General features: G+C 39.4%; 2 protein-coding genes across 2 annotated transcripts in view; one reads left to right on the top strand and one right to left on the bottom strand.

Moving 5' to 3' along the window:
* Nucleotides 1-521: 521 nt before the first annotated feature.
* The window catches only part of LOC111331773 (putative leucine-rich repeat-containing protein DDB_G0281931), an 81,393-nt gene continuing 63,992 nt past the window's right edge, over nt 522-17,922 (bottom strand). The window contains exon 2 of the mRNA XM_022936947.2: nt 522-4,025. Within this exon, the coding sequence (XP_022792682.2) occupies nt 838-4,025 (3,188 nt within the window). The 3' untranslated portion in view covers nt 522-837. The remainder of the gene's footprint in view (nt 4,026-17,922) is intronic.
* LOC148742076 (TNF receptor-associated factor 5-like) lies at nt 14,761-17,324 on the top strand. Its single transcript, XM_088747684.1, has 4 exons — nt 14,761-15,199; nt 15,455-15,635; nt 16,089-16,300; nt 16,542-17,324. Exons 1-4 carry the CDS (start codon nt 15,003-15,005, stop codon nt 16,702-16,704), a joined length of 753 nt encoding a protein of 250 aa, XP_088603810.1. The 5' UTR covers nt 14,761-15,002; the 3' UTR covers nt 16,705-17,324.

Raw genomic sequence — 17,922 nt, 5'->3', positions numbered from 1 at the left:
CCACATCACAGGTGACAACATCGTTCGACAAACGACTACTTTTCTCTTTGAAATAACAATATCTTTTGACAAATTCTTTCCTTTTTGTTTGTATTTTTTTGGTAACCGTACAAGAGGTTTTTGCGTCTCTAAGTACGCTACGCGACTTTCATTTTAGTTTCGCCGAAACAGAGCCCGATACAATTTTTTTAGTGAAATCCGGCACTCTGATACACACACACAGATCGATAGCTACAATCGCAATACTGAAATCCTCGTTGAGGTCCTGTTTTAGGTGGGCTATCGCGGCAGAATTCATTATCATCAATTTATATGTTAATTGTAAAGGATACCAGCCTCTGGAACCAGATAAATTTAATTGGGCAACGCATCTTTCTCATCGAGATGAATCGTTTGGTGGAGAGGACAGAGACAGTAAAGGTGAGTATTCTTGTATTCAACTGCCTAGCTGGTATGCACTTACACCGACTTACCAGGGTACTTGACTAGCTTGAGCTTGGTTTCTAAACTCCTCAAGAAAGTAATCCCCCCAAAAATTTTTGTTTAATATTTTTGTTTAAAATTACAGTTTAATATTTTGTTACTAGGATGTTAATGAAATATCAGAATTTATCCCTCTCCTAAAACATATCTTCATGAACATGCTCTACGTCTTTAACATGCTTTAACAACAATATTGCTAAGTCAACCAAGTGTGACAAAATTGCGTTCGTATCCATGCACACGGCCACGTAATGTCCATCCTATCATTTGACAGAAACTAGATAAATATTGTTTTTATGGAAACAGTTGTTAAGGATCAGTATTGAACTTGAATTAACGTTTTGTATTATTCAATTACTCCTCAAAAGTTCCATATTGTTCTCCAGCGCCGTTTCCTAGGACTGGTGCACGTTCTTCATGCCCTCCATCTGCATTTTCCGCCTTTTTCAACAACAAAATTATCGAAACAACCATTCCGCAAATTAGAACCGCGTTGACCACTACAATCATCCAAACAATGGGTGTAGATGAGTCAGGGTTCAGAGACGCGTACCTTACGTTCATGAAAGAAAAGTGAAGGGTCAAGAGAACCAACGTCTCTGCTGTGTTTTCCAATGGGAAATTTTTGTAAGAATCGTTGAACGGCCTTAAGGACAACTGTAAGCACAGGGCGCTTAGCAAAACAAAGCAAACAGCTATCGTCTGAAAGGACGATGCACGAGTGATGAGGGACAACGCGAAAGCGATCAGCATCCGCCTAAGAAGAAAGATGATCTCGAAAAAGGAACGGAACTCTTCCTTATATGGCAAATAGATTGAACCGAGCCAACTGTCCAAACTTTCTTGGTCTTGTTGGGGCAGCCCATGTCTTCTGGCTACGTTATTGAAGCGCAGGAGAGGAAGGAACACTCCAAAAGGCACACCGATCACATACAGCGGCAGAGCAAGCCAGCCTAGCACCTGTAGGACGGTGTAGTCACTGCCTTCACACTCCATCCACGGTGCCTCTCTCAAATAACGCTGGCCATTGTCCTCACCACAATGCGCTAGGATAGACGCTGTTTTTTTCACAATGGGAAAGTAAGTAAAGTTAAGGGTCATGATCGAGAGTTGTAAACAGGTATTCCGAAGTCGAAATCGTCTTTCTTCTGAATTGTGAGGTTCAAAAATTTTCAAGGCTAGGCAACCAAGGATAAAATACAACCAAACAAGCAAGATGCAAATGAGAGGAAGAATCAAAAGAGATGCAAGCTCGCCGAGAGGCGTAAACAAGCTCGGAAACTCACAAGCCAGGCCAGAGAAACGAAAGTTGAAAACATTTCCAATGTATCGCTGCATCTCCAAAACTTCAACTGGCCAAACGTCATTGTTGGACAATAAGGCATCAAAAGTTTGGAAATAAAACACGATTGTCTTCATAATTCCTCTTGCAGTCTTTCCTCTTCCGGCTAAACCAATAAAAAGAGCTATTATGTTGAGTTCGAGGAGCCAGGGTGGAATGATTTGAAGCATCGCTAAAATGGTCAAAATGATTATTTGAGAGAAGACAAAAGTAACAGAAAGAAGTCGTTTCTTTTTGTAAAAGAAAAACCCAAGGATAATAAACAGGATGGTAAGAATTAAAAGTACGACTATGATGTAGACACTGGCTTCACTTTTGCGACAGGCGTAACAAAGTATTCCTTGTTTGTAATAATCATGTTCACAAAGGGAGCAAAACCTATCTCGACTACCTTTCTGACAAAGGCACGACTTGTCACAAGTAATGGATGGCCTGTCAATTGCACCATTCGTTTCCTTAAGCCAATCAGGATCAATCTCACATTCACAAGCGCCTGTTGGATTGCATGTTGTATTTACGTGGGGACTGGTGCCCAAAGCTTGCGAACATCTCACCAGGTGAGTCACGTTTTTATGAAGAGATGAAGGCCAATATCCCTCTTTAATGATCATTGACTGCGTAGGAAGCATTTGATCGTGACACACTCCTCCTTCCATACAAGGTAAACAAGTTCTTCCTGAGCCAAAGTATCCAATGTCGCAAAGGCACAGGCGGTAGAAATAGTAATTTGGGTCTAACACGACAAGTCCTTTGTTGTAACTGAGCCGAGCATTGGGACACCTGAATTTATCATCTGAATTTCGTTTCGTCAAAGTTTTAAAATCAACCGTCACGAAGTTGGGTACAGTTCCACTTTCCTCGTTGGATTCATGCATGTTGGGATTCAGTGATATGTCGAACACTTCCAGCGCTAAGAGTTTTGCAAATTCTTGCGGAATTTGTCCTGAAAGGTTGTTCGCTGAGACGTCAAGATTAAGTAGAAATAACATATTATCTGGGGGAGATGGAAGCTGTCCAAACAAGCTATTACCACTTAAATCTACAGAAATTAAATTTTGAAAGTCCCACAGTTTTGGGGAGATTTTTCCGAGAAAATTGCACTCGCTTATGTTAAGAATACGCAACGATTGATTTACGGGTTCCATTGCTTCTAACAGGCTATTGAATGTCATATTAAGTTGTTTATTACCAGCCAAATTCAGTACTTCTAGGGATTTTGACTTGAAAACAATTCCTTCTTGTAACCCCGATAACTGATTCCTGCTGAAATCAGCAACTTGAAGCATGGGTATTGAGCCTAAGTCTTTTGGTATTTTTCCAGAAAAATCGTTGTTCGCCAAGTTCAAATGCCACAAGTTTGTCATGTTGCCCATTGTTGAGGGAATGCCTCCGGTGAAATGATTTCCTGGCAAGAGACACTCAATCATAGCAGGAAAGTAAAGTCCAAATTCGTCTGGCAAAGTTCCCTTTAGCCCAGCAAGAGACAGATGCATATAACGTAGAGATGATAGATTGTAGATGTTTTCAAATCCTCCATTTAGAAATTTCACACTTTCAAGATCCAAAAACCAGAGCTTTTTCAATTTGGCAATGCTCTTTGGAATCATGCCATTCAATCTGTTTTCTCCAAGACTGAGAACTTGCAGTTCAGTCAAGTTCCCAATGTCTCTTGGAATTTCACCAGACAGGCCCTTTCCCAATTGGCAGCAAAGTTGAACTTTTACCAAAGACTCCATTTTAGGTAAGATGTCACCAGGAATCTTACCAGACAACTTATTAAAAGCAAGATCAAGACGAAGCAAGGTTGTCATATTGGCAGACAAAATTTCAATAAGATTGCCTGAAAGCCTGTCATTGTTACCTATACACAAACCCTGCAAATTACGAAGCTTCCACAAACTTTTTGGAAGGGTTCCATCCAAATTATTTTCTATCAGAGTGATACTGATAATGTAGCTATTGGTTTGATCGCATGTAATTCCATACCAAAGGCAGTGTGGAACTGAATTGTTTGCCCAGTGAGCATTATTTCTCCAACTGTGACCAGCTGTTTGGTCGAATATTTCCATAAGTACAGCTCTCTCTTGTTGGGGCGTGAATGTTGTTTCCAAAGTACTATTTGGTATCGGGATATCGTGCAAACATCCATAGGCAAAAGTTTCATCGTAGTTCAGAGGTATCAGTTTTTCTGTCTTCAAAGCTAGTAAAAAAGTACAACAAACAAGGAAAGAAGACAACAATAAGTAATTACAGATGAAATTCAGCAAGGATTCTGCTTCTCTACACCCTCAGGGATTTTTCCTGACCTCATTCATTGAGCCACATCATAATAGAGGGTGCCAGTAGCAGAGTCATTTGACCTTCGAGTTTTGTGATCCTGCTTTTTATGGCCCAGTTTTTTATATTCACAACTGACTTCACAAAACTATAACTCGCAAATCAAGGTTCTAGGGTTTAAACATCATTTCATGATCCATGATTTCGCTTTATAATCGGGGGTGCCAGGAGCGTAATCATTTGACCATCGAGCTTCGTGATCTTGCCTTCTATGGCCCTGTTTTTGATATTCACAATCGACTATAACTCGTAAATCAAGGTTCTCGGGTTTAAACATCATTTCATGATCCATGTTTTCGCTTCGATTCCCGGCCGATCATAATCAAAGAGTAAAAAGGTTAGGAACGTTCGAAAGGGAAATGAGATTCAAAGTACAACGTGTATTCGCTCTGACGAAGGGCTAACGCTCGAAACGTCAACTTCTTAAGAGGCTGTCTCTCTTATTTCCACCCGGTCAATTTCGCGTCAAAAATAATTTTGCCTGAAACTCTGTCAACAGAAAGACTTCACTTAGGAAAGATCTAAATTAGATTTGGTTTGATTCGAAATAATTTTCTGACTGCGTTAGGGGCCATAATTATTTCCCAGTCCGTGGGGACCGTCGCAACGTCTCGAAAATTGAAAATAGCCATATTTTGTAACATTGTAAAATATTTGATTCGCATAGTTAAGCACCGAATTTATAACAGATTGCTTAAAAACCTTTCTAGTTTGCCAAGAAAGTTAGAAATTGCCCTCCCGATATATTTAAAAAGGCGAATTTTAGCATATTCTGACCACTATAAGTCGCCATCGGCCGATGGCCGTAAATAACCTTTATTTAGACGTTAAGTTTTGGGATTTGGGACCTGGTTGACAACTCTATCCTACACAGCTGTTAAGTTTAGACCTTTGTAAGCAAAAGTATGCAAAAACCCCTGTACGTTTTCATTTTTTCAAAAGTTATGACCGTTTGAATCAGCACATGCACCGGCATTCGCAATTTTTTCACCTAAACTAAAATCAAACTACTTAAATAATTTTGACATGAGGAGCAAGGCTCAGTGCGATGCCTATATCGTGTATCAGATACTGCTTGACATGTCGTCAAACTAGGTTCTATCTTTCACTGATTTAGTTATGAATTCTAAGTGCGTAAAGCACGACAGAATTTAATGTCAGAGATATTATAAGCTTTGAGTATTACATTGACAACGCCTTCAGAACTTCAATGATATAGGAACTAAAGGCAGTTTGTATCTGTAGAGCATATTCTACACTTTCAGCAACTGTATAAGACATGTTCTACATAATTCTACTGTGAACACATTGACAGTCACTAATCACGTCCGACAGTTTGTCTACGAGGATCTGCTTTATGTCTCTCAATTTTATAGAGATCTCAAAATGACTACAGATGGCTCTCAGCAAAACCACATGCAATTTCTGAAGTGTGTTACTGTGGTAACGTTCACAGAGGTCATACGTGTCTCCCCGTCCAGTAAAATCCCGATCACACTCTGATCTTTGCGTCGCATTGCTGCTAGCCGGGAGAAAAAGCGCTGAACTTGGCTCTTTGTCAGCCACTGTTCTCCAGTGAACAAACGTGTCTTTGACTCATTTTTCGCATTTCGCATGTCCACTGCAACTTGGGCGGGGTCTGCCTTCCGCCCATTTCTTTCTCCAAGTGTAAACCGTGCCGTTAGGTATTCTTTTACATTCTTTGAAAATCTAACACTGACCCTCGGTTTGCCTACGGCCCATCCTGTTCGTAGAGGCGAGTGCGCGAAGTAACCCCGGGAGAAGTGAGTGGCGTACTGGAATCTGACGAACAGCTCGAACACTCGATACCAGCGGTAACTATCGACGAGAACTTAAGGGCTCAGTCCATTTTGATTGCATCATACTCGCTTAACCTGCTGACTGTATGCTTTCCAACGTCCAGGTGCAGCTCTAGTTGCGAAAACGTTTCGATCACTTCAACACATCCAAGCACAGAGCATTCAAACAATGCGTTGTACTCTCTGTTTCCTTGCTCTCCTTTGAACCATGCTTGACCACATGCTTTTCAGGAGGATCATAAAAGCCTGGAGATTCTATGGCTTGAAGGGACGTTTGACCTTGGTGCTTGATACCAATCACGTCATATGGAATGTACTTCCCTTTACCGATGCCATAACATCTCCAAACTCTCAGACCGGTATCTCCATATTCGAAGTTCTGGAAGCTACTAAAATGCTCAATGTTATTTATACAGTCTTTTTTGATTCGTTGACTATGCTAACTGCAGCGGTTGTTCCCTTCATTGGGTGTTGCGTTAATGCATCTCTCATGTCCACGACAGTTAGAACATCGTGCCCTTCGTTTAAGTAAGCACGAATAGAGGACCTCATAGGGTAGAGGATACGATTACAAATGTCTTCACCAGACTGCGGCTCCGAGTAGTGATAACTATGAACTTCAACCCCAACTCCTTTTGCGACATCTCTCACAGCTGTTACTATGGAGCTGTTGCGACAGCAACCGGCTTCATCTGACCTCAGATAGAATTTTTGCAGGAAAGGATTCTTGACTTTTGTTTTGTTTTATACTCACTTGCGTACGAGCTTTGGCCCAAATGTTAATCAAATTCCAAAATACTGAATTCTGACATTTACCGCACCTCAATATATGTCTAGATCTTATCTTAATTTAAACCGTGCTCCACATTTCAGGACAATACCTGATTGGTAAGCTAGAATTTACATAGAAATCATACGGAACCTGTTGGAACGAGTTGTGCAAAGATAGTATTAACTTCCCTTGACATGTCGAGATGAACTACATTTCTAGTATTTAGCTGCTTTTTCCGGCCGTTGTGCAGCGGGTACTGGCAAGTGCGACATGGTCGCCAGTTTTTACCCATGTTTCCTCAACGCTTTTCGCAGATCCAGAGTTCTTCAACTTGATAAGGGGAAAGGTCGTGTGGCAACCCTGACCTGTTAACGATAAGCTCATATTCTTGTACCTTTCCTCTAAGCTGACCTAAAGGACATGCTTGTAGATGATCATTGATGTCACCTCTACATTCTGAGAGCTTTTTCAACCTCGCTGAAAACTCGCTACAGACTGACGCTATTCTTCTTTAGAAAAAGCACTTGCATGCCATACTACACTTACAGGCCTTCCAGAAAAAATAAAGTGCCAGCAGGTTCACCGGCAATGGTTAATGCGGACCTCTGTGAAAACGGAACGACGGCTGTGTTCCATAGTGCTATCGTTCAGCTTTAAATTCCAAATTTTAGCCCCCAAACTTCGGCATATAGACTTGTGGAGTGATATGACTGATTCTTGAAGAGAATGCAGCAGCGATCCAAAGTTTCAACAGTACTTCGCAACAACCAGTTAAAGAAGAGTGTCGATAGATGCCGACCGCTGAAGTTGGAGTTATTAGCTGGAGTTATCATTAAGTTCACCAATTTGGGGAGCAAGGAACATCTGAAATTTCACATAAAACCAAGATGCGCCGAAGGTAAGCTGTATTTATAACGAAATCTGCTCCAGTGTTTCGATTTTAGTGTAGATGAAAATATCGCGAATGTTCGTGCATGTGCTGATTCTGAAATGGTCATAACTTTTGAAATCGGAAACGTACATGTTTTTGCCTATAAAGGTGTAAACTTAACGGCTGTGTAGGATAGAGTTATCAACCAGGTCCCAAATCCCAAAACTTAACGTCTAAATAAAGGTTATTTACGGCCATCGGCCGATGGCGACTTATAGTGGTCAAAATATGCTAAAATTCGCCTCTTCAAATATATTGAGAGGGCAAATTCTAACTTTCTTGGCAAACTAGAAAGGTTTTTAAGCAATCTGATATAAATTCGGTGGCTTAACTATGTAGTCTCCCTCGCAGCCGTTTTTTTTGGATGTCACGCAACGCTCCCCCAAAAGAACGGCTGCTGACAACCGCACTACATTCCTTTCTCCGAATTGGCCAATCACAGCTCGGGTTCCATTTTCAGGAACCTTTTCGCGCCAGACTCACCTTTTGAGACTCGTCCAATCAGATATCGTTTTCTATCGCGATCCTCATGTGGAAAACACAAGACAAATGGCGGTGCTTGAAGGAGCTTTTCGCAAAGCGTCGTCAAAGGTCAAAATTTTCGAGCTTAATGCTCACCAGAAGCTTGCAATTAGAAACGTTTTAGTCGAGAAAGATGTTTTTGTTAAGTTGCCTACAGGATCCGGGAAATCGTTAACTGATATATCAAGCACTCCCGCTCGTGTTTGACCATGTTACCGATAAAAGTGGTCATATTATTGTTATTGTTGTTGCGTTGTACCAACGTGCGGAAACACTCGATAATCCGGGCCGATTTCCTCTACCGGTGATAAGAAGCCACGAACATAACTAATCGGGTTCACTCCAGCTAGCAGCGGACTGGCAAATGAAGAAGTAAAAGTAGTGTAGGAGACGTTGGCCGACCTAAATTGCAGTGTTCTCGAAGCCTTCGCCCGGTTTGTTGACGCCAAGCACGCGCTTTTTTCCTCCTGATCTCCATCTGTAGGTCGAAGCAAGCGTTTAGCCCTTGGCCACGATTGAAAGGCGTCTCGTATTTCGTTTTGATTATTGATGTAATTTACTGGGATCATTCACGGTTTCCGGGAAACGAGCCCAAAAGCACCTGATCAAAAACGACCACGATTCCTCATTTTGCCAAGCTTCGACATACGAGCCTCGTTTTTCCAATCGAGCCTCGATTTTTCAATCGTGCCTCGATTTTGCAATCGAGCCTCGATTTTGCAATCGTGCCTCGATTTTCCAATCGAGCCTCGATTTTCCAATCGAGCCTCGATTTTGCAATCGAGCCTCAATTTTGCAATCGTGCCTCGATTTGGGAGGGAGCCTGGGGCGAGCGAGAGCGGTCATGTTCTGGGAAAATTGTCGAGTTTAATTTGTGAACTCGGGAAGTTTTCGAGGAAAGAAATAAAGAAAAAAGGGAGAAAGAAAGGAGAGTAAGAAAGAGAAAAAGAATGAAAGACCATATTCTGGTCGAACCGCAAATTTCCTAAAATTCCAGAGATTATGTGGTTCGCGCCATACGAAAAAGACAAGAAAGAAAAAAACAAGAAAATAACAAGATCAATGAGAGTTCTTATCAGTTAAAGAAAAAATTATATTCTGCCTTTCGTAGACATTCCATCTTTTTTTTAAAAAAAAAAAAGCGAAAAGAATGCGAACGAGAAATAGCCCGGCATCGAAACTGGATTTTTGGGTGGTCACTAACACTTCGCCTTTTTTTTTCTTTTTTCCACAGTTTAGGTATATTTGAGTGATTCAGCTTTCTTTCAGTTTTCGTTCATCTTTCTTTCCTTCGTTTATCATTAACACAGTACGTTTCATTTTATAGTTTAACAACTAAAAGAAGTCGTGAAGCTCTATTTCATGCTATCATTATTATTATTTCTTTCGTGGCACAGATTAAAAACAACGTTGGGGTTTAGCTTTAATAGCATTTGTTAGTATAACGTAATGTGTTTGCAGATTTGTTTCTTTTCTCCTAAATCTTTAGGTTATAGCAGCATCCTTTTCCGGTGAAATGCAAGGCAAATCAAAAGGCAATGTGAGTGCAATTAAAAATGAGGATAGAATTATTACAATAAATTTTAAACACAAGGCTGACAGTTTCAATGACTTCTTCTCTAAAGTTGGTGAGAGGCTTGCAAATGATATTCTAACAGATACCAGTGGTAATGAACATCAGCACATTTACCAAATTACACCTACTATTGAGCCAGTACAACTTAATTTCCACAAGATTAAAAGGGTTATCGATAAAAGAGTTAAGCCTGGAAAAGAATGTGGCCCTTACAACATTACCTCAAGGGGACTCAAACTTGAAGGAGATGCTGTGGCAGTTGGCCTGTCTTATGTAATGGAAGTAGTTTAAAATCCCCAATTTACCCTCCTCGATGGAAGCTGAGTAAAGGGAAAGCTGTACCCAAAAAGTTACATAGCTCTAAAAGAGGTGACTTTAGGCCTATTTCTCTATTGTTTATTCCTAGCAAAGTGTACGAGGGCATAACAGGAGATTCCATTGACTGCCATTTTAACAAGTCCAACAAAAGCCAGTGGATTTTTAAAACTGGCAGGTCAACAGAACTCTTAATGCTGCACCTGACTGAAGTTTGGAGACACGAACTGGATAAAAACAAAACTGTGGGGGTACTGTTTATAGACTTTAAAAAGGCATTTGATTACATTTGTCATAACACGATGGCCCTCAAACTCGAAGCCTTTAGATTATCAAGGAACCAAAACAATCTGATTGAAAATGACTTATCTGAGAGAAAACAGTTTGTTGAGGTTAAGGGGCAAAGATCTAATGAAGTGACCGTCAAGTTTGGCGTACCCCAGGGACAGTACTTGGCCCCAGGCTTTTTAGTATTTACGTCGATGATCTGCCTGAAGTGCCTGGTTGTGGAAAGATGGAAATGTTTACTGATGACACAACTCTCTATTGTATAGGCAATTCCACTGATGATGTCAGCCTTAAGATCCAAACTTATTTAACTGATATAGCTAAGTGGTGTAGCAGGAACGTTTAACAATTCATCCCGATAAAACTAAGGTTATGCTTCTTACCCGTAATGCTTTCATTGGTCCTTTAAGACCAGTCAAACTGGTTGGTCATGCCATTAACTTTGTCAACGAGTCATACTATCTTGGGTTTATGATTTACAAGAAGTTAAGCTTGGACCCCACATCAAAGATCTATCAATATCTATGGTCAAGAAGGTAAAGCAACTGCGCAGGTTCAAAAGCCCTCTCTCTCGTATCTTGGAGTCCATATATTTTAAGGGAATTTTACCAAGCATCACTTATGGAATTTTTTGTATGGGGTAAGCAAAGTTAGGTGTTTTAGAGAAAATTCACCTGAGGGCTGCCAAGGTTATCTTCAAACAACACGGAGGTACTAATTCCCAATCAGTGATACCGTTTTCTTAGAAATCCATAGGCTATTTCTATAAGATGAGGCTCCTTTCTCTGACACACAAAGCTTTTTATGGGATCAATCCTTAGCAGGTTGTATCAATTATTAGGAAAAGTCCAAATATACGAAATATGAGGGACAATTTAAAACTAACTCTGGAGCTACCAAACTCTAATGTTGGAAGACTGTCTTTTAGACATAGGTCTGCAATAGCGTGGAATTCTTTGCCTCCTTCAGTTAAGAACGTAGAGGATAATAAGAGATTTAAGAACAAACTCCGTTCTCTTTCAACAATTATTGAAAAGATATCTTTTAATCAAACTGCTCTAGTTGGCAACAAGGATTTGGTAAATTGTAAATATTTTTAGGAATTTTATCTTACTACCTCTATTGAAATTTATGCTAGGATTATAAACCAGTTTGAATCACTACTCACATTTTAATTTATGCTAGGATTTTTCTACTTTTTTTTGTAATTACTTTACTTAAATAGAAGCTAGATTTGTCGCAGGTCCACATCAGCTTAATGCTGCCAGTAACCAACCTGCGTTACCAAATAAATTATCTATGTATGTATGTAGGTCTGTATCAACTATTGTGTTTTCACACTTGTGTTCTCGTCTCTTGAGTATTAAGGCTCTAGAAGAATCCTTTTTCAATTCATTGATCTTGCAGCATGCCGCTAAATTGCCTTTTGTAAGATTTGTTTCGCAAAACAGTATTTTATACACAAAGTTTTTGTCACTATCACCTATTGTTTTTTCTCACTTGGGTTCCTTTTCCTTGAGTCTTTAGGCTCTAGCAGAATCCTTCAGTTTCAATGTATTGATCTTGCAGCGTGCCGCTAAAGTGCCTTTTGTATGATTAATTTTTGTTGGAAAATAGTATTTTGAATGCACAAAGCCTTTGTTACTATGACCCATTGTGTTTTCTCACTTAAGTTCTTTTTGCTTGAGTCTTTAGGCTCTGGCAGAATCCTTTTTCAATTTATTGATTTTGCCACTAAAGAAGACAGTAATTTTAAATAAACAAATCTTTGAAATAGGTCGATCTGCAAACTTCTTTAGGTTATAGCAGCATCCTTTTCCGAGTTATTGATTTTGCAGCGTGTCGCTAAATTCCTTTTGTAAGATTTGTTTTTGAAAACAGTAGTTTTTAAAACAAAAAGCCTTTGTTACTATCAACTCGTGTGTTTTCACACTTCTGTTCTTTTCCCTTGAGTATTTAGGCTGTAGCAAAATCCTTTTCAATTTATTGATCTTGCAGCGTGCCGCTAAAGTGCCTTTTGTAAGATAAATTTGTGTTGGAAAACAGTATTTTTTAATACACAAAGCCTTTGTTACTATCACCTAGTGTGCTTTCTCACTTGAGTTCTTTTTCCTTGAGTCTTAATCAAGGCTCTTTCAGACTCCTTTTTCAATTTATTGATTTTGCCTCTAAAGGGCCTTTTGTAGCTTTTATTTTGGAAGACAGTATTTTTCAATAAACGAATCTTTGTTTTAGCATCATTTCTTTTTTTGGGGCTTGAGTCCTAAGGCTCTTCCAGAACCCTTTATCAATTCGCACTTTGGCGGCATACTTTCAATTCTGTTTGCCGCTAAAGTGCCTTTTGTAATATTTATCTTTTCATTGTTAATTAATTAAAAGCTTTGTTGTTATTACTTTGTGTGTTTGGAGACCTATGTTAATAAAGACATGTCTGTTTCAATTCATTGTTTTAGCATCTTGTCACTACAGTGCCATTTTAGTCTCCCATTTCCCTCTTTATTTTGAGGACTCCGTTTCTTTAGGAAAACTGAAGACTGACCTTATATTATCAGCATCTTTTTTTTGCTCGAGTCTCTAAGCACTAGCAGAATCCTTTCTTTTTTATTTAAAAGCTTGCCGCTAAAGCGCCTATTGTAACTGTTATCTTTTCAAAACAGCATATTTTAATTAAAAGCTTTATTATTACTTGTTGTGTTTGCAGACCTACGATTATAAAGACAATTCTTTTTCAATTCATTGTTTTAGTATTGTGACCCCAGTGCCTTTTTAACTTAAACAATTGTTTTCAAAATTAGGTTTTCTCTGGAGACCTATTTCTTATTGACCTCTGGAGACCTACTTCCCTGGAGTCTCTTTCAGTTAAAGTGACAGGATATTTTAATAGTTGAAAGTGATTCTTCATTCCTCTGTTGTTTGCCAACATGTCTGGATTGAGCCACTTCAACTGCGAGCTTTTACCCAATGCTAACATCGACAGTAAATTAATCTGCCCGATATGGTAAGGTTTACTTTTATCGATTACAAAACCTCGGCACTGTTTGAGGAGAATTAGGAACTTTTCCTTGTCACCCGTCAACTTTTAATGCGAAAGAAGAATAACTGGCGATATTAAAGAGAAGAGTTCGGCAAAAAAGAGAACACGGATCAAGCGCTCAGGAGAAGCCCCGTAGCAACTTTAGAATAACCGGCCACTTTTGAACGTTAACAAATCGATTGCTCTCGTGCTCCCTACGTCGAAAAATAATTCAAAGATAGGGCAGTTAAGGTAGTGCTCCCGAAGTCGAATGATAATTTAAGATAAGGCAGTTAAACTAGCACACCCACAGTGCCGTGCTCTGGAAGTCTAAGAATAATTAAAATAGAGGGCAGTTATACCAGCGCTCCCAAAGTCTTGCGTCCCCGATGTCGAAGAATAATTGAAAGATATGGCAGTTATACTAGTGCTCCCGCACTCTCTATGTTGGTTCGATTTTAGAACGAAGATTGTATATTTGAATTTGTCAGTTCACTCGCTAGCAATTTGAATTTCGGTTTACTGAAGAACGAAGAATATGTATTTGAATGTGTAGGTTCTATTTAATTTAGCTACTACGGGAGCAGCTATTTAAAGACGCATATTAAGAGGCCGAGTATTCCTAAGTTTAGCCGAGGCGCCAATACAAATTTTATGGCAACCACGTCCTGAACTCAACGCTTCAGCGAATTTTAAATGCATTCGGTACAAATTATTCAGTAGAAGTAAATAATAATTTCTATCCAAACCTTTAGAAGAGTTTAAACTATGATTCTTATGGCTTGTTTATTTGGCGCTGGTTCTAGCTCATTTACGATTAAAATTTATAGGTTGGTTTCATTTTCCTTCGACGTTCCCAACCAATTCCTTTTCCGAGAACTTAACTTTTGGTCCGGGTGAAGAAAGCACAGTAACCCTAGAAGCGCAGGCCTAAATTGCGCCTAAAGTCGTAAAAATTAATTCTCTTCCCTCGTAGAAGTGGTTAGTTTTTATTCCTGGGTCTGGTTTTTAAATTATTATTTTTCGGGAGAACTTTTGATTGTAGTTTGTCAGATTGTCAACTTCATGAAGTCTCCTGAAAACATTTTATTCGGCTATTACTCATTGTAAGTAACGCTTGCGCCCACGGTAAGGTATTTTAAGCATTTATGCCGCGTGGGTCCGTATTGCGAGACGTATACAACATACTATGCTAGATGCGGTCTGATGCCAGTTGTGTGTTGATAAATCTTTACGGCAGGATCGCCTAATGCCTTTCGAAAGCTGTAAATGAGTTCTGGTATTTTTGCCCTCTAGCCACTTTTGATGGAATCTTGTTTTACCTCTTAGCAAGGAGCTGATGAACAGACCCGTGTCCCTATTGTGCGGACACAGTGGATGCCAGGAATGTTTGCAGCAGCTCATTTCCACTCAGTCAGGAGGTGGGAGGGAAAAGGCTTGTGCAGTATGTCGAGCGAAAATCAACGAGCAGACGTTGAATATCAGCATACCACTCTGCTCAGTCATATCCAAATTGACTGTTCAATGCACAAACGTTGGGTGCACGTGGGTCGGTGAGCATGGCTGTAAAGAGAGACATCAAGAGATCTGCTCATTCCTCCTTATGGAATGCCCCAATGGCTGCGCTGGATCACATCTCCGAGATTCGATTCAGCATCACTTAAAGATCTGTCCTAAAGAGAAAGTACCTTGTAAGCACTGTACTGCAGAAGTAGAGAGGTGTAAGCTAGATCTGCACGAACCAACGTGTCAAGAAAAGCCCGGACCATGTCCATTAAATTGTGGCCATAATTTTCCCAGGTTAGTAATCATCCAGTTCTTGCTATTAAAAGTGATTAAAAAAAATATTCGTTCTTTGGTTAAAGGGGAATGGGCATGGAAAAATTACAATTAATCAATACGACCAATGCCCGGTTTTTCCTTAGTAGTGGGGCCCAGTTAGGTTAGAATTTGATTTCAAATTTTTTTCTTGGTCTCATCTCAGAGGATTAGCCCGGAAACAGTTAAAAAATTCTTTAAGCCCGATAACGTACGATCCATGTTTGCCTATTTTAGGTCTCATGTTCACTTTCATTTGGACGCATGTCCGAAAAGAATGATAAAATGCAGCGTGGCAGGATGTCACAACTACTACCAATTGGGAATGGAAATTGTCCACCACGAACAGTACCAAGAAAGTCATCAAGCATTACTAAAGAGTCGAGTTGAAAATCTTCAGCGCGCGATATATGATAAGGTTAGTGAGGTACCTAATCGGCCCACAGTCACCAAGTATTAAATCAACATCCGCTGGTATGCCAGAGGTTAAAGTAATAGTAAAAGGATCAGCTAAAACGAGGCTGGGCAAAAGCGAAACAACAGAGGTATGCAAGACAAAATGGTACTATATTTGCAATGGCGTTTTCGTGCAACGGAATTATGGAAAACCTTCATCATAGTGAAGCAATATTTAAAACTCCGATCTGTTGTTATACTGTGGCCGCCCGAAACGGACATTTCCCGCCAAGTTTAAAAGTTTTATTGATCACCTTTTGACAAGATTCGTTTTCACGAAGACTTACGACACTTTTCATCCAGGTTGAATTTGGTTTTTCGCTCTTGCTTCCTTCTCCTTTGCCTTTGTCCTTTTTTTTATTATTATTATCATTACGATTATGATTAATATTATCATTATTATCACTGCTTGCAGTCTCAAGTTGCAGTGAAAAGGGAATTGTCCAAGCGAAAGTGCTTCCGATGGACAGTGCCGAAGTCATTAATCGGAATTCCAAAGGATATTTCGAGTCCATTGTTTGGTTTTGGAAGTCACACATTTCGGTGCCTTTGGAAAAGGACCTCTGGCAAAAGTAGGCTGTTTCTAGCTGCAATGTTTGGCTCTTCGCCGATCACAGTTCAAACAAGGTATGAAGGCTAAAAGGCACTCCCACCCTGAGTGCTATTGGTTAAAACAGTGGTACGATAAAGCAACTTGTTATTCATGAGCATCTTAGCACTGACAGTCTAGGCATCTTTTAATTTACATTGTTGATCTAAACAAACTGCACTTGTAACTTTTCACATTTATTTACTGTTTACTAGCGATATCTAACACAGCAGAATTTTATCAAATCTCTAATCCTAGTTAATCTTCCTTTTTCTTCAGATTTGTTTTGTTAGCCAAGGATGGTGGAGTGAGAGTATTCGATGCAGAATGCAAAACCCTTGTAGAAGATCAAGTCATCGGGGCTAAACAAGACTTAGGGCCAATTGAAGAGGAGGAAGACTTAACAATAAAAGTAATTATAGCTATCTACAAGCACGCATAGCAAAAAAAAAAAAAAAAAAAAAAGCCACACCACAGGTTATATTGTTAAATCCCCTCTAACCGAGAAAATGAATCCACCACATGTTTTCGCTTTAGAACTTCAATTATTGATAAATTTGTGATACAATGGCCTGAAGTCTTGCACTTGCCGCAAACTTTTCCATGAATTCTAAAACCCAACACGGAATGGCTTCTTATTTTTTTAGCAACGTCTTATGCTACCATGTTTAGAAAGAGGGTTTTCTATATCACTGTTCACGAGATTGCCGTTCAGCCTCTCTTACTTTCACAACCATATTCAATCAAGCTTCTTCTCGGACCAATTTGAATACTTTTTATTTAAGATCTTACATCGATTGCGTTTACTAAACTTTGTCGCCTTCTTTTATTGGGACCAATTTGAGACCATCAATTTTGTATCGAGGAATACGTTCAATGATGCTAACGTAAGCTTGTTATCACGCCAATCGACAAACGTGTTCCGATATTTAACGATGTGAGAATGATCTTTTTCCACTAACTTCACCATTTTCCACAAAATATTTGGTCCAAATAAAACAACCCGAGCAATATATATTTATATATATGTAACAAAGATTATCTTTGCGGAAAAAATAAATATTGCCAATGATTAGGTTACAATAATGTACAGTAAGTTTCAAAAAGGCTGTTGCGCAGTCATCCCCTTTCCATATTTTGATATGATTTTTTTCACAAGTTCTTGAAATAAACTTTATCCGTGGTTTATAATCACGAGTCGAGAGCGCATTTCCCTAAAATTAAGTATTCAAGCAGTAGGCGCGGAAGCCTAATGCAGGGCCTGTTTGAATAGTTCGTAAATTTTCAAAAGAAAAGAAATTGTAAATTTTCTTTGCCAAAGTTTCTTTTCACGATCTTTCTTTCTTCACCTATTTCATCCAACTAACAGAGTGGCCAACACACCACTGATTTTGCCGCCTTTTCTTACAATCGATTCGTGAAGATCAAACTGAAATATCGTGCTAGCGCACTCGTTGTTAAGGCGGGGGTACACTTGAAAGCTGCTAGTATGCCGCTTAAATGAATGAGAACCACCGAGATTAATGTAAATGTTAATCGCGAATACCTCTCGTTTGAACTTTTTGAGAAGAATTTGTCAATTACAAATGCTGATCACTAAAGTGATTTGAGAGGGGGAGAAAGAAGAGAAAATTAATGTTATTTATCGGCAAAAGGTCGT

This window comes from Stylophora pistillata, chromosome 1 (genome assembly GCF_964205215.1).
Source record: "Stylophora pistillata chromosome 1, jaStyPist1.2, whole genome shotgun sequence".
NCBI lineage: Eukaryota > Metazoa > Cnidaria > Anthozoa > Scleractinia > Pocilloporidae > Stylophora > Stylophora pistillata.
This window is presented reverse-complemented; position numbering and strand designations above follow the sequence as displayed.